Source organism: Lissotriton vulgaris, chromosome 3_1 (genome assembly GCF_964263255.1).
Source record: "Lissotriton vulgaris chromosome 3_1, aLisVul1.2, whole genome shotgun sequence".
NCBI classification, from domain to species: Eukaryota; Metazoa; Chordata; class Amphibia; order Caudata; family Salamandridae; genus Lissotriton; species Lissotriton vulgaris.
The window spans coordinates 1,069,415,989-1,069,433,881 of record NC_141689.1 but is presented as its reverse complement, the minus strand read 5'-3'; the positions used below and the strand labels follow the sequence as shown (position 1 = coordinate 1,069,433,881).

General features: G+C 40.7%; 1 protein-coding gene across 1 annotated transcript in view; it reads right to left on the bottom strand.

Annotated features, from left to right (window-relative positions):
- Positions 1 to 821: 821 nt before the first annotated feature.
- MTAP (methylthioadenosine phosphorylase) overlaps positions 822 to 17,893 on the bottom strand; it is a 384,186-nt gene continuing 367,114 nt past the window's right edge. The window contains exon 8 of the mRNA XM_086961491.1: positions 822 to 1,282. Within this exon, the coding sequence (XP_086817617.1) occupies positions 1,244 to 1,282 (39 nt within the window). The 3' untranslated portion in view covers positions 822 to 1,243. The remainder of the gene's footprint in view (positions 1,283 to 17,893) is intronic.

Below are 17,893 nucleotides of genomic sequence, written 5' to 3'. Positions count from 1 at the left end.
TGCCATTGAACATTTCGCACAGGGCCTACCTCACCCCCAACAGGGTTGGCATTATATATCCAGCAGCCTCCACTTCATGTCCTAGATGTCCTAAATCTCGGGTGCCTAAGGCGGGATTCTAGCATACTGTTCCATCCTGCCAGGGTATTGCAGCATTCTGGAAGAGAATACTAGAATCCGCATAGAAGTATCTGAGAGGACAAGTCTCTTGAAACCTGAAACATTCCTGTTGGGTCTGATGTTTGACCGTACAAAAAGAAAACGAGGGATCTGTGGACCTAGCTCTGCAGCTTGTCAAACGGCTAGAGCACCAGGCTTTGATCGATGAAGGAAAGAGGTGCTGAAATGGGTAGAGTTTGAAAGTATGACTTTGCCTACGGAGTAAAAGGGACAAGTGGACGGACAGGCACTCACGCCTCAAGTGTGAGACAAATTATTGTCCGAGTTTACTAAGAAGGGTAATCACAATATGACATCCTGAACTGGGAAAGTGGCAAAAAACTAGTCTGTGTATGTGTAGATCCAAACAGGGAACCAACTGTACAAAAGCATTAGTTACTCTCCAACCCACAGCCGTGAGGCATCATAAAAGACTGGATGAGGACTCTGCAGGATATTCGCCTCTCAACAGGTCTTTCCCCAAAAAACCTTACCTTATACGTAGCAAATGTCTTGGTTTTCTTCATGAGTAAGATCTTGTCATGTCACTTCTCACTGACCCCAATGAAATATTTATAAGTGCTACTGTATTAAAGTGTACTTTTCTCTGATGTGAGGGGTTTTTGTTACACTCAGTAAAACGAGACAAACACAAGAAGCCATTGGTTATAATCTCATGGTTTTATTTACTGCAGACAGGCATTTTTCAGATAAGGCCATGAAACTGTAAAGACAACACCTTCATAAACCCGTTCTGTCCACCATATCTTTACAAACAACACGCCTTTAAAGTTATTCAGATTGAAAAATTGCATAATTTCTATCAATGATGAGAGATTCAGTCAAAGAGTCTTCTTGTTAGGAAACAGTCAGGTGTGACAATCCGAGCCACTGTGCTGCAGGCTCCAGTAAAGAGAAAAGAGGGTCAATTCATGTTAATTTTTGTTCTAGACATGATATTAGCTGGAACAACTCTGTGTGTGTGGGCGGGGGTAGTTTTTAAGTAGCATTGAAGACGAGCAGGTCAACGGGTGAGTGGGGGCACACCAAATGTCTTTAATCCATGCCAGTTCTTAGGAGAATGTCAATGCTTTGGCAACATAACTGCACACTGCACAGTGTTCTGAAACACAAAATAACAAGAAGTTAAAAGGAAAAATCACTTGTTTTAAAGTCTCACAGCCTCCATAAATACAGTTGACGTCTATATTACAATTATACAAAGCTTTTTTCAGATTTAGTGGATCAGAATCCTATGTTGCATGAGATAAGAATTACCTAGAATTAGAAACAGTCTCAATCCATAGTAACCATGGTACTCTGCCCATAGATTTCTTATAAATAATCGATTCAGTACATGTGAAACAAACAGGTCGGAGACCCAGAACTGTGAGTATGCCACTTTAAGAAGGTGCAATTACTTCCATATGTACTCACCAACTACTTCACTTATTTTTTCGCTATATGCCTCTGTCCATTCTGAATACATAGTGTAAAGATAATTATGAGATTTGTGGTAGAATAAAGGCGAGCAAGTCAGGTGGCATCAGTAATCCAAAACTGTCCATTGGCTTAGATTATCTTCAGTGTTATTCTGGTGGGACTTTTTTCACTAATTTTCGACCCACACTTTTACATTCCCTACTATCAAGAAAGAGCTACAACGCATATTGGAGTATTCGGGTAACAGTGTAGGTATTATTCATGTTGTAAGGTAAGTGTTTAAGTCCACTTGCATGAAATCTTGAACACTAGCTCTTAATGTCCACAAAAAATGCGGATTGTGCTGACTAGGTAGTTGTGAAACAGATTTCACTAATGGCTAAAAGTTTACATTTAGAATTGATGCTCTGATTATAATTTCTGAAACATGGAACTGTAGAAAGGGCTTTTCCTACTGGACAAGTCTCACCATTTGTGAAAAACAACCAGGCGAACGCTTCAATTCAATTGAACAGTTGAAGTTGGACCAAAGATCATTTTTAAAACCTGGGTTATGAAGGGTTACCCTATGCAGCAGCAAGATGTATGATGGAGTTTGAGAGTGTCCAACTCAAAGTTGATCTGAAAGTTCAATACAAGCCCTGCACAGTCAGATCTTAAGGTTAGTTATAAAGTTCCCTATGTCTTAGGTCATCGGAATGGCTATGAAGAAGGCCATCTGGTAGTTTCAAGATGGAAGCTGTATTTTCCTTTCCTACTCAGCAAAGACTAGCAACAGAACTAGAAATTATTTGTTCACGTGCAAACAATATGCATGTAGTGGCTAGTCTTGGTTGAACTTTCAAAAATTATGTGCATCATGAAAGAGTCCTACAAGAACTTCCTGACCAGCAAGGAAGAAAGACTTTCTATAGATTTATATTACTTGACATTCATAAGGGACAGTGATTCTAGTTCTCACAGGTAGCAAACAGATTCCTAAGAGGATGACTTATGAGTAAAAGATCTACTGACGTTAAGTGGATTTCAACTCCCACACAGATGTGAATTTGTTTTTAACTTTTATATGTGTGTGGGATATTCTTCATTTCCACAAGATGAACTGTTATCAGGGAAAGGCAGCTCTTCAGTAGATGGAGACCAATCTGAAAAGGAAACAAAATCGGATACCAAGCCACATGTTCACACTGATCTTTACATTGGGCCTCTCACTCATACAAGATCTTCGACAAGAGATCTGAACATGGACTACTTCGATGAGGCCAAAATACTGAATCCACAGGAGAGAACAGGTTCACCCACAAAATGGACAAAACTTTCTATTTAAATTTTCAAACAATCCACTACTGAGAACTTGGTTCCACTTGTTTGTTAACACAATTTTACACCTTTCATGTGCCTCGTATGCTATCTGCGTTCATACATGTTATGCTTAAAGCCATCCTCTTTTCTGGCATGTTTTTCTTTAAAACCTTTGGTACCATTTATTTCTCATCACTAGCTGGTGATGTATCCAAAGGGCAAAAGTTGACAGTGACACTGTTAAAGTAACAAAAACAAGGGCGATCCAGTTATTCCAAAAGAGGACCTAGATACTATATACAGAAAGAAACAGTGGTTTGCTTGAATTTTAAACTGCTCCAGAGACCACTGAATGATCAGAATTATCAGTAAATGACAAAATCCATTGTAGGTTAATGTTATCACAAATGTATCAGAAAAACAACAGACCTGGATTAATTAATTTATCACACCGTTATTTCCCTGCAAAAGAATTTTATAAAGTGATAATGCTCGAAAAGTGATTTATACATCGGGCCGATTCACAAAGGTAAATTTACATATGTCGATCTACTCTTGTGTAAATCTGCTACTGCACATTGGTGTAAGTCTACACTATTTCCGAGTGTAAGTCACCTTATCTGTGAACTAAAATGTCTCCACCCACTCAAGCCAGTGGATAGACATCTAAAAGTGAATATACAATTGCAAATTTACTAATAGTCACTTTTCGATTTAGGCGGATAGCGCCATCACTCGGAAAGAGATCTCCCTATGGTAAAATACAAGGAAAAATAATAACGTTTATTAAATTGTTAAAAAACATATTTTAATGTAAAATAAAAATGAAAATGTATATAATTAATATTAGGGAGGCTGATTTGCAATTTTTGGAAGATTTGAATCTGGTAAAATCCTATCTGGTCCAAAGGGAAGCTGGTTTAATCTAACTAGTAATTTCAGACCATGTTTTAAACATTCCCTGTCTCTCTTAAATTGGCGCGTTCTTTAGTAGGTTATTTAATATTTCTGTTCTCCAAGAACCCCTTAAATCCTTGACCCTTGATAAAAGCTCTATTAAGACATGCTTTCTTAATTATAAGCAGGATCACAGAATGTGTGCTGAGTTGAGGAAGTTTATTATATGTCATCTGCCCTCCAGGTCGATTGTCAATATTATTTATCTTGTGTGACTAATATCTAGCATCACGTGGTATTGACTAGATTTCGTGCCGGCATAGCACATCATTTAGATGCATTCTCGGTAACGAATATACACCCTCCGGATATGATGCCTTGTCCTTGTGATGTGCGCATTAAGTAAAGCATTTTATGCTTTTCTGTGGTTTCTACATGCATTTGAGAAGACACCACCTTAATCCAATCCTCCAGGCACAGAATATTTGAGAATATAAGTCTGCATTTAGCTACCTGTATGCACTCGACAACCCACCTGTGTGTCTGAATGTTGCACTTTTTCTCACAAATGCAATACAATTCACGGAAAGGATAGTTTGAGATGTGGTTGTTTTAAATAGCGCTTTATTTATCTGTGTATTTTTTAAAAATATCTGTATGCACTTATTTTGAAGGCAATATAAATCAGGTAATGGATGGTTTGAGATGAGTTTGTTTTCACATATTTGTGTATTTTCATGTCTGTATATTATTAATTGATGATATTATGTTTGTACTTTTATGGATGGTTTTTGATCTGCTGAATAAAGCTATTAATCGAATAGGGTGTAAATTCGCCTAACTGTGGACTTACATGTCTCCACCCCTTCAAGTCACCAGCAGATTAAACACGCTTTTGAAGCGGCAATTCCCCCCGATGCCACCCTGCCGGAGACCTCCCCACTGGAGGACAGACTACTCACGGATCACATGGACAAAAAAGCAATATCTCTGACATATTGGAAAATTGTCAATAACATGCCAGATCCACTAATGAAGCTTTAAGATAAATGGCAGGCAGACCTGGGTGAATTGGATGATACGGATTGGCAGCAGGCGCTGGCGTCCCTAGAGAGGTAGCGATCGCATCTAAACTACATCTTGTTCAAATTATGATTTTCCATAGAATGTATTACACTAGACCTAACCTTTGTAAGATTGGAAAAGTAGATAACCCACTCTGCCTGCGACAATGTGAAGAGGTTGGCACGTTTCTTCACACTATATGGACATGCCCTGTAATAACGTCCTATTGGGAGTCAGTTATGTCCCTTATCATGAGGGTAAGTGGGAACCCAGTCCCGGCGGAGCACAAATGCTGCTTACTTAACATTTGGGACACAACGGATTTGACCTCAACGTTGCAGTCCTGTGCTACTCTGGGTATCACGATAGCCAAGAGAAATATTGCCAGCCACAGGGGTGGGATGACCGCCCCAACATTAGCGGAATGGCGTGGAGACATGGACACTGTCATGGTGGCGGAAAAGACAGTGTATGTTCCTAGGGGATGTCCTAGAAAATGGATAAAGAAATGGGGGAGCTGGAATACTTATAGAGGGGCTATTTGCGAACTGCCCTTAATACCTCAAGAAATTGAATGATCAAATGTGACCAACGCTGAATGGGGTAACACTATGTATGTAATAGATTAAATACAAATGTTTTTCTATGTCGTTTATCTAAGATGACAAAATGTGTGGAAAAAGTGGACTGTGTCGTTAAGAAGCAGCATGTAATGACATAATGACAGTGCCTGTTAATTTATATAAATACAATTAAAACAAATAAATACAATTTAATGGGTTGTTGTACACCACCCTGTTTTATGAACCTTACAAAAGGAAAACAGTACTTCACTGCACAAGCCATCATATCAGAGCACTCGTGTTTGCCAACCTTTTGTTCAATTCCAGTGAAATATAATGATGATTATTTTAAAGAAGATATTTAAGGACTACATTGAGATCTGGAGGCTTTCCTAAACATGTAGTGAGGCAAACAATGAAATGCAACCCAGAGAAATGCTTCTTACACCCAAAACCAAAGTGAATAATGATAAAATGGCTTGTCACAACATTCAATTCTGCATCTAAATTTGTGGTTAAAAGCATTAATATTCTAAAGGCAGGCGACCTGCCCTTTTTCTACTTAAAAAAATAAAAGCAGTTGGAGAGACCATCTTTTTCTTGCATACAAGAGGTACCCTGTCTCACAGACCATTATGAAATTCTGTAATTTACCCCCCCCTGTGCAAAGACACTACAAATGTGAAAACTGAAGTGTATATACTTTTACCAGGAACAAAGCACAAAGAAATTCAGATTACATTGAATAATGTATCTAATTTTAATATCAGCAACATTGTTTATTGTATTTGGTGCCTGTTTGACGTTAACTATGTTGGTCAAACTTCACAAAAAATAAGGACATGTATTTGTCAACATTGTAGCAGACTCTGAAGCATGGTCTCTGAAGCAATAGTTTTTCATTTTATGGAACTACATAATGATGAAATTGACCTCACATGACAAGTTACAGAATCAATTGACAAGTTAATGAGAGGAAGAGATTCATATACCATTCTAGCACAAAGAACTAAAATAGATCCTACTATTTACATATATTATGATAGCCATGAACTCTGCTGAAGATCAGAATTCATTACTATCTGCATAAACGTCTTTACTAAGCATGGGCGAATTTTGCGAATCTCGCGTTCGCGAATTTTGCAGATTTGCGAACTCGCAATCCGCAAAATCCGCGAATTCTCGCGAATTTGCGGATTTTTTTTTGTGTTCGCGCGGGTTTCTGCCAGGTCGCAAGGGTTTTTGTACAATTTCGCAAACGCGAACTTACCTGTCGGGTCGCAAGTTTTGCGAACTTGTTGTTTCTACGTGTCCAGCCTGTTTGGGACACTCTTCTTCATCACTGCCACCCTCTGTCACCACATGCCACCCTCTGGCTCACCCATGCCACCCTCTGTTTCATCACAGCACCCTCTGGTTGTCCAGTGTACATTATTGTGGCAAAGCAAAGCACACCTTCCCTGCCTCAAGTGACCTGAATTAATTTGGGGCTGATTAATGTGTCACCGAATATTTTTTTAGCTGGCACCTGCTTCCTTAGTGCTTCCTGATTAGTGATCTTTTGCACTTGCTAAGTGCTTTCATTGTTGCAAAATTAGTTACAACACCTGCCCTGCCCCAACTGACAATAATGAATTAGGGGCTGATTAATGTGTCACTGGATTTGAACTTCCAGCCTGGCTCCTGCTGGTCTCCCTTAGCTGTAATTCAGGACCTTTGTGGCATATGTGTAACTATTCTGAGGGTAAGAGCAGGGTCACATAATAGTTGCAAGTAGGCAACTGAACTCTGGAGGGGCCCCTCAGGAAGCACTACAGAAAATGGCTACTAATGATGAGCTTGAACTTTTGAACCTGGTAAGTAGTTTCAGTTTTGCTAAGATCGTATTTCTGCAATTTAGCGCTTATTCGCGGGGAGCGAAGTTGAACTGGGAAGCTGCGAACTCACGCGAACAGTGCGAGCAAGCCATAAAATCCGCTGCTCGCGGATTTTGCGGGAAATTCGCGAATCTCGCGGATTGCGAATTTACCGAAAATCCGCAAAATCCGCGAGCAGAACGGATTTTCCGCCCATACTTAGTCTTTACAGTAACACAGTCAATGTTTTGATCATGATTTGTGTGCATTAGATCTATTTAAGGACTTTCTCTTGCTTTTATTTGTCCATTGATTTGTTATACAGTGCTTGATTCTTTGAATTCAATTCTCTTTTTAAAACGTTTTCTACTTACATATATTCCCTACCTTTTTGCTGCCTCCCGCTCTCCCGTCCCCTTTCCCCTTCACTCAGGACGCCACTTCCTTGCTACTCTGTTGCCAGAGTTCGATTATTTTTTTATTCCATCAGGCATATCCATGGTGGGCCAGAGCTAATGGAGGTCGGATTTGAGAGCCAGCTGATGCCTCTGTCACTTTCCCCAGTTTCCCCGAGGTTATCTACAGCAGGCACACAGGGGCTTCCAGAGAGAGACAAAATGAAAGCGGTATCTAGCTCGAGTCCTCCAAAAGGACAAAACGTGGTAATCAAATTCAATAGTATAGAACAAGCTCGTACATTTAAAGCATGGTGTGTATAATGTCCGTGACTTAAGTTGTGGGCTTATCCGTAGCGCAGCAAGATTTCCTCTGGGACGCACCCGTCCTTTCATTCACTTTGTCCTACGGAATCGTAGAAGTCACGGACATTATACACGCCATGCTTTAAATGTACGAGTTTGTTCTATACTATTGTTTGATTACCACGTTTTTGTCCTTTTGGAGGACTCGAGTTAGCTACCTACTCGAATTCCGTTTGAGAGTCTCCACATACAGACGTGACTCCCGTTTTTACTGGTCCTGGGCCCTGTCGGGTCGGAATTATCACAGATAGAGCGACCTTTCAATTTGTACCTTTTCGTTACATCGCTGAAGAGTCATGGCAGACTGTGCCATACACGACGAAACACGTGTCGGCTGGTCTTTCCGTGTCAGAACAATAAAAGACACCACACCAACGCTGGATCTAACGTGTTGTATACCATTTATTTGTGTTCTGTACTAGCTTTTGTCTCTACAAACACTGTCTACTAAGATTACCTTATTATCTTTTATTTTGGAGTGTGTATGGGCATTGTGTTTATTATATTTCTAAGTACTGACTTGGGTTAGTACTTGTCTGGGGAGTTAAAGGGCTTTTCCCCTCGCCCCTTTTTGCACCTCACCACAAAGATACCCCATACGTTGATTACTAGCGTTACCTTTAAGCTGTGTGCCACTTCCTAAAAACCCTAGCGCGGCCCCACATCAGATTAAGTTGTTCACCCATGCCAGAGTGCGAGTGTCTTGGACGTCAAGGTTGTAGTCTCACCACATACCCTTCTAGGTTTTTTCACAGAAGGTAGATGTTTTCTACACTCACTCCCACTTGCACCCTGAATTAAGACACGAATCCTGACCTTTGGGACAGAATCTCCTAGTACACCTTTCCACAGTCCCCTTTAGGGTTGATGAGGATCCCCCGGTCCTGATGAAATACCACTAACCCTACTGGAGAACTCAGCCATCACTTTGAGCTGCAGCAGGCTTAATTTTCCACGCCAGCCATACCTTTCACAGTCGGTTGTTTTTAACCATAGCATCAGTATCCAATGAATAAAGTTATTTTTGGACACTTCTAGCTATTTTTAGACGCACACTTCCTCCCACCTCTCACATACACCCTTGCCCAGTCTTCTAGGGCTTCACGGCGACAAACTGAGAAGACCTCCAGCAAAGAGCCCCCTTGAGAATTGCAGCGCCAGCCCAACGAGGAGCTGCCCTATAATGAAGCATGACACCTCTCGGGTGTGTGAGGGCCCTTGCTCCTTAGAGGAGCTATCCCACTCCCGTCTATCTTCCCTTACCTGGAGTTTTCTAGAGTGCCTGCCAGCCGCCCCGCCCCCCCTTCTACTAACCTTCCAGCCCACTCCACCCAGGAACTGCATACCACTTGTTTCACCACATTGTTGTTGAGTCACACTACCCTAGCTTCTTGCCCGTTTCTTCAAGCATGGCCCCATTTGTCAAGGGGTTTGCCCAGCGGAATTTTATTGTACAGGTTTCCACTGGTGTTTCCTGTCCCCATTGGCTGCCGCTTCTTTGCAGCAGAGATGCTTGTGGATTAACATATTCCAGGCTGATTTCAGACACAGGCTTTGAGTAGTGATGTCCCTCACAGCAGAATAGTCTTCGGCCTTTATCATCCACAAAAGAGGTACAATGAGGTGTGAGCTTTCTGCATTATTCTGTCATCAGCCCAATTGAAAATGTGACCATGGAAGACAAAAGGCTGTGCCTTTCCTAACGGGTCCCCTTCAACGTTGCACAACAGAACCTGCAATCTAACCCCCACCACCATTCATTTACTAAAAGGCAGTGCTTCAGAAACTTTAATCCACAGCCTCTTGATAACAAACTCTACATTGAATTTCTAAAAAGAGCCCTGTCTCCACTCTTCCCACCCCAGTGTCGAAATCTCCACCCAGTAGCCACAGGAATGCAGGCGATACATTTCCATTGTTTGGGGAGCTCTCTTTGCCCTCTTTGTTGTGCAGTGGCAAACCGGAGCCAACTGAAATGGATCCCAATTTATCTTGTACTTAATACTGCAAATCAAACTGGAGTATGGACATCAAAAGGCTTCCACTCCAGCATTTGCAGAACCCCCTTCTTGTTGTTTGAATCAGTTGCCCTTCTATTGTGAAAGACTGCTATGATTTTAATGGTGTTGCTTCCTTTGAGTGCAGCCTAAATCTCTCAAGATTTATATATATATATATATATATATATATATATATATATATATATATATATATATATATATATTCACTGAAAAAACCATAGGTTTCACACCAGTTATAGTTAGGAATTAGCATTTAAAAAACCTATTAAATTCACTGAAAAAACCATAGGTTTCACACCAGTTATAGTTAGCTGGAAATTTTACTGATATAAAACCATTGAAATTCCCACGTTATAGTTAGATGGACTCACTATAACTTGCGCGTGCAATGCACTGCTGATGACATCACATATTACATCACTCATGACATGGTCAGTGACATCACTCATGACATCACTGATGACACCATCCAGTGAATGTGTGTCTTTCTGAAAAATAAATATATTTTATATATGTATATGTAAAAGTTGATGGAAGAATAAATGTTTAAATAAGTGTCTAAATGGATGGTTTTTAAAAATTGATTGGTTAACTGGCTTAATAAGACATCATCAGCAGTGCATTGCACGCGCAAGTTATAGTGAGTCCATCTAACTATAACGTGGGAATTTCAATGGTTTTATATCAGTAAAATTTCCAGCTAACTATAACTGGTGTGAAACCTATGGTTTTTTCAGTGAATTTAATAGGTTTTTTAAATGCTAATTCCTAACTATAACTGGTGTGAAACCTATGGTTTTTTCAGTGAATTTCATAGGTTTTTTAAATGCTAATTCCTAACTATAACTGTTTTTTTTTTTACAATTTGCTGTTTTTTTTTAAGTATTCATTTTTTTTATATAATTTTTTTCTTTTGCGCTCTGGGTGCGCGCTCCGGGAAGCTTTCAGCTAAGCTCTCCGGTAAGCTTTTCCGAGAGCTCATCTGAAAGCGCACCCAGAGCGCAACTGTCGTTCGTGAAAAAAAATACGAATGAAAAGTTAATAATAATGCAAAACATTTCGTACCATACAAATAAAATTTGTTTTTTTAAATAAGGAAAATGATTATGCATTTCTGTAAAAGATTGATGACGTCACTTCGGCGCGCAACGTAAGTGCCCTCGGAAGCGCCTACGTTCGCGGCGCATAAACGCACGCAAAAGCGCCTACGATCGCGCCACGTTTGCGCCCCGGAAGCGCCTACGATCGCGCTGCGTAAACGCACCGGAAGTGCTCCGGAGCGCGCAGCGTAAACGCGTCGGGTCATGTGACCCTAAAATAACACTTTTCATTGGTTGCTAACAGTTTTTTTTTACAATGAATGAAATCCCCACCCATTTCCTTCACTTCTTCTTTCACTTTTGTGACTGAAAGACCTGCCTTTTTTGCTGCTCCATATTCCTGGATTCATCATGGCTGCCAGACCATCCAGCAGTGAAGATGACTCCAATGATTTCATTGATGAAGAGCCTCCTCAGCCGAAGGTCAAAGAACATTTCATCTGGAAATTTTTTAAGTTTCCAGCAGACCAGAAGAAGGTGAATGCACCAAAAGTAGAGTGCAGGATCTGCAAACAGGTCCTGTCACGGGGTAACCCCCCAAAAAAATACTCTTTTGGCAACTTCACCATGATTCGCCATGTGGAGAGGAGGCACCCCCAGAATTTTGCCCGGGAAAGTGTCAGGGCTCTGGCACAAGAGGTTCCCAGAGATGGGGCCTCTACATCAACAGGAGGAGCAACTTCTTCTGGAAGAGAACAATCACAGGAGCAGGTAGCAACCATACAACCTGCATTTAACCATGGGGTCGTCAAATGCAGATACTGCAATCAACTCCTCACCTATGGGGAGCAAAGTGTCCTGCTCATGGTTCGAGCATTGGAGAACCATCGCTGCCCTTCCCACCCCTAATTTTTTTCTTTTCTTTTTGCTCCTGTTGAGCAGTTTCCATTCCCTGTTTTTGTTCCTGTTCAGTTAAAAGAAGAAAACCAAAAGTTCTTTTCAGAACTACCTCCAATTCTCATCAAAGAGCTATATTCTTAAAAAATGAAGAGTAAGTGAAATATAGTGCATTGATAATTGAAAGGAGAATGAGTAAGAAAGAACAGAAAGGTATGAGAGGTGAAAGGAAGTGAAGTAGGAGGAATGAAAGAAGGTGAGTGTTAGAAAAGAAAGTTATGACACAGTGAATAAACTGGAGGCCTCATTTCTGAAAAGTGACGCATCGCTACGTGAAAACAGCGATGCGTCACTTTTCTGGACGCACTCCTTATGACATTCCAGATATGTCATATTTAATATATGACTAATCAATTCGCAAGGAGTTACAGATATGTCAGTATTTCTGACATATCTGTAAACACAAAAGTAACGCATTGCAGGAGTGCGTCACAAAAGTGACGCAACTCCAGTAATGTGTCCTTTCACATGGAAAAAGCACCATGTGAAAGGTTTGCTGTGAAGCAGGCGCAAGATTTTGGCGCAACAGCATCCTAAAAGTGACGCACTGCGTCATTATTACCAAGCTTTTTGCAAGGAACACCCCCTCTGCATGCATTATACCTGACACTATTTTTTAAAAAGTGACGCATCTAGGTACATGGGTCACTTTTTAAAACTCTGCGCCATATTGTATCTGCATCAGGTATAATGTATGCAGAGGGGGCAATCCCTCGCAAAAAGCTTGGTAATAACGACGTACTGAAATCTATGAGATTTCTCTGCGTCACTTTTAGGATGCTGTTGCGTCAAAATCTTGCGCCGGCCTCGCATCACTTTTATGTTTACAGATATGTCAGAAATACTGACGTATCTGTAACTCCTTGCAACATGATTCGTCATACATTAAATATGACACATCTGGAATGTCATAAGGACTGTGGACAGAAAAGTGACGCATCACACCAGCAGTGTAATAAAATGTGCCTCGTTGCACTATATTTAAAGGATGCAACAGCATCCTAAAAGTGACGCAGTGAAATCTCAAACATTTCACTGCGTCGCTATTACAAAGCTTTTAGTGGGGGAACACCCCCTCTGCATGCATTATACCTCACGCAGATATAATGTGGCGCTTGATTTTAAAAAGTGACCCATCTACCTAGATACGTCACTTTTTAAATATAACGGAACGAGGCACATTTTTTTACACCACTGGTGCGATGCGTCACTTTTCTGTGCGCACTCCTTATGACATTCCAAGTAACGCATTGCTGGAGTGCGTCACAAAAGTGACGCAACTCCAGTAATGTGTCCTTTCAAATGGGGAAAGCAGCATGTGAAAGGTCTTGCCTCAGTCTAACACCTGCTGTAAAGCAGGCACAAGATTTTGACGCAACAGCATCCTAAAACTGACGCAGTGAAATCTCAAAGATTTCACTGCGTCGCTATTACAAAGCTTTTTGCGGGAGAACACCCCCTCTGCATGCATTATACCTGACGCTATTTTTAAAAAGTGACGCATCTAGGTACATGGGTCACTTTTTAAAACTCTGCGCCACATTATATCTGCGTCAGGTATAATGTATGCAAAGGGGGCATTCCCCCGCAAAAAGCTTGGTAATAACGACGTACTGAAATCTATAAGATTTCTCTGCGTCACTTTTAGGATGCTGTTGCGTCAAAATCTTGCACCTGCCTCGCATCACTTTTATGTTTACAGATATGTCAGAAATACTGACGTATCTGTAACTCCTTGCAACATGATTCGTCATACATTAAATATGACACATCTGGAATGTCATAAGGAGTGCGCACAGAAAAGTGACGCATAACACCAGCAGTGTAATAAAATGTGCCTCGTTGCACTATATTTAAAAAGTGACGCATCTAGATAGATGCGTCACTTTTTAAATATTGCATAACAATGCGCATTTTTTTACACCGCTGGTGCGTCACAAAAATTGACGCACAGGAGGCGCAAAACTAACAGCGCAAGGCCTTCATAAATATGGTCCTGGATTTTCCCCGTGCTTCGCCGGTGCGCGTACCATGCGCTTCCCCCGCGCAAAACGAAAATTTTTTTTTAATGCCCTGCAGGACCCTATTTTAGTCCCTACATCAAACCTAGGGGGTCAGAGGGGGTCTACTCTTCCCCCTTATGGTCATTTGCCCCTTTTTTTTTCAAACCCCTTGTGTCTCGATTTTACCGAGACACAAGATGGCGGCCGCTCCAGACTGTTTAGAATGTTTACAGACACCCAAGAGCCAATCAGCTTTCTGCGCGCAAGTCGCGTGTCGCGCCGGGAGCGCACTCAAGTGCGCGCACCGGAGAGCGCCTATAGATATATATATTTTTTTGAACCTAAATTACTCTAAATCCACTGGAGCACATATCTTGAGACATAGCAAAGGCACATCGGGCTACCAGTCCCTACAATTTTGCCAAGTTTGGTGTAAATCCATTCAGCCGTTCGGGCTAAAAGTGAAATTGACCGCCCTATGGAAATTAACATGGGGAAAATGCGTTTTGGGACCCCCCTTTTATCTCGGCCCCCGCATGACGTATCCCCCCCAAACTTTCAGGGAAGGACCGGAGCTCCGCGAGGCCATTTTCAGGAAATTTTCAGGCAGATTCGTCAACCGGTGCCAAAGTTATTCCAAATAGAATTTTGAGATTTAACATTGAAAAAAATCCTAACTATAACTACCTACTGGCGACCGCCAGTAGGATATATATATATATATATATATATATATATATATATATATATATATATATATATCACTCCATATGGCTCTCTTTCTTTCCTGGTAGGCGCTGCTAGCTGTGGCCGCGTTACTCCTGCGGTTGAGCCCAACCGCTAAAACATCAAAACAACGATTCCTCCCATTAGAGGATATCATGGAGTCGCAGAAACCCAATTATAATCCACAAGGAAGTTAGTTTTAGTTCATTTATTTCTCAATCCATGGGGTGTCAAAAACAAGGCAACAACAAACGCGTTTCGACAGCCTCCGCTGTCTTGGTCACGGTCAGTTTGGAAATTACATCGCCACAGTTTTATAAACAAGCATACATTTCCTGAAAACAAAGTCACTCCCCAAAGGGATGTGACCATCATCACATGATCATTACACAACAAGGTCCTCCCTTTAGGATTTGTGGGTCTTGTAGTCCATGTTAATGCACAATATTGTTTTACACTGTTTGAATCACAGAAAATAATCATGTGTTTTACAATCATCATTTGTATTGTGCTTATGTTTTGGTTAAACCATTACTGGGTAGGGGTATGTTATGTATATATTTACGGAGGTTTTAGAAAATTTGCTGCCCTCCAGTGGGCAATTGAAGTTTTCCAATCTCACGGTGTCCCTCTGTGATGTTGCTTTGACGTTTGGTCTTTTGGTGTTTGTGTGGCGTAGTGTATAGAGTGGGGGGTGTGAAAGTGTCAATTAAAAGAGTTCAAAACTGTCTGTAAACGGGATTCTTTTCAGGATTTAGGAAAACAATAATAGGTTTCCGAGACGTCTTCCTGCTACAAGTGTATGTATAATTCCTCCGACTGGTTGAGGCCAAAAGGAGTCATTGTCCTGAAATTTAGGATGTGTCTCGATTCCTTTTGCCGCAGTATTTTCTCATTGTGTCCTCCTCTTTCTGAAGGGGTCATTGTTTCTATTCCCCAAAAACGTAGTTGTTTCCAGTCTCCATTGTGGTGGGCCTCCATATGCTTTGCAACTGCGTTGTTTCTGTCTTTGTGTGTTGTTGCACGGGCATGTTCCAAAATGCGTTTTTTCAACTCGCATATGGTGCTTCCGATGTATCTGAGCTTGCAGGGACATTCAATCATGTATATTGTATACTGACTATTACATGTGAAACATTCCCTGATTTGCCATGTTTTTTTATTTGGCATTGTTATTTCAGTTGTTGGTTTGGCAATCTCACACGCTTTACAGTTATAACATTTGATGAAGCCCTTTGTTTTTAACCACACTTTCTTTTGGGCCGGCTTTTTGTAATGACTGTGGATTAGCTGATCTTGTAAGTTTCTTGCCCTTCTGTAAGTAATGACAGGATGATTGCCCATTTTTTTGGCAATGACTGGGTCCAGTTGTAAAATTTTCCAGTTCTTTTTTAGGATCTGATTAATCCTTTTAGACTCTTGGCTGTAGTTTAGAATCAATCTGATGGGTTCCTCCTCTTGATTAGTCTGTTTAGTCTTTTGTTCTAAGCACTCTGTTCTTGGCTTTTGATTTGCTCTCTCCCAACATTTTTGGACCACCTTTTTATTATATTTTCTTGTTTCAAATCGTTTGATAGTATTTTTGCTCTGTTTGTTCCATTCTTTTTCTTCACTACAAATTCTCCTTAGGGGAAGAAATTCTCCGTACGGTATACTTGTGATTAGAGATTGTTGGTGGAAAATCGTCGCTTCCAGGGTCGCATTTGTGGCTGTGCTTTTTCGGTGTAGAGTTGTTTCTATGTGGTTGTCTTTTGTGTATACTTCTGTATCCAGAAAAATGGCTTTGGTTTTGCTTATGGTGTAAGTGAATTTTAGACACAGTGTTTCAGTATTCAAAATTTCAAAATATTCCTGAAACTTTGTTTCACTGCCATTCCACACTATGAACAGGTTGTCAATAAACCTTTTCCATGTCACAATGTGTTTGGTGTACTCAAGGTTCTTATCATTCCACGCTGTTGTCTCCTCCCACCATCCCATCGCTATGCAGGCGTAACTTGGGCTGAAAGAAAAGCCCATTGCGGCTCCGTTCTTTTGTCGGAAAATCAAATCACCAAAGAGAAAGATGTTATTTGTAAGTAGCTTAGAGATCATTTCCAAGAGCATGTTGTTGTGATCCCTATAATGGATGTTACGTTCATGAAGGAAATATTTGCATGCATTTATACCCAAGTTGTTGTCAATGTTGGTATATAATGCAGGCACATCCATGGTGATCATAAGGAATTCAGGTTGCCAAGTCAGTTCTTTTAAAGTGCATACAAATTCTGTTGTATCTTTTACATACGATTTGAATTGTTGTACATAAGAGTTCAAATAATGGTCGATGTAGTTAGCCAGGGGCTCAAGCAGGGACCCCTTAGCTGACACAATGGGTCTCCCTGGTGGTTTCGTGGGGTTTTTATGTATCTTGGGCAAGAAATATATTGTTGCCGTTTTTGGAAAGTCGACTGTCAGGTATTTCTTTTCATCAAAGTCTATTAGGCCTTCCGTTTCCCATTGGCTCAAGTTTTTGTCAAGTTCTCTTTTGATTTTATCAAGCGGATTTGTGCTTAGTTTTTCATAATATTCGGGGTTGTTTAGTTGTTCCATGGCCTCTGTGGTATACAGATCCCTGTCCCACAGGACCACATTCCCCCCTTTATCCGCAATTTTGATTTCGAAACTTGTGTCATTGTTTAGGGATAGTAGGGCTTCTCTTTCTTTGATCGATAAATTGTCTTTGCATTTCATTTTTGTGATTTTGTAAAGGTCATGGGTTATTGCTTCCTGGAACATATCAATCTTGTTCCCTGATGTTAGTTGCGGATAAAACTTTGATTTGGCTTTCATATTGCTTGTTCCTGCTCCCAATTGTGGAATTGCTTTATTAAGGGGAATGTTATTTCCTTCTTCTTCATTTATATTTATTAATGCCAAAAAAGTATCCGCCTCCTTAGCTAGGAGAGTGGAGGTAAGCCCTGTTTGGGGTTTTGTGATTTTGGGTTTATTTGCTTTTTCCATGAAGAATTTTGCAAGTTTTATCTTTCTAATGTATAGATATATATCTATCCTTGTTTGGGCCATGTCCATACGCTGAGTTGGGCAAAAGTTAATCCCT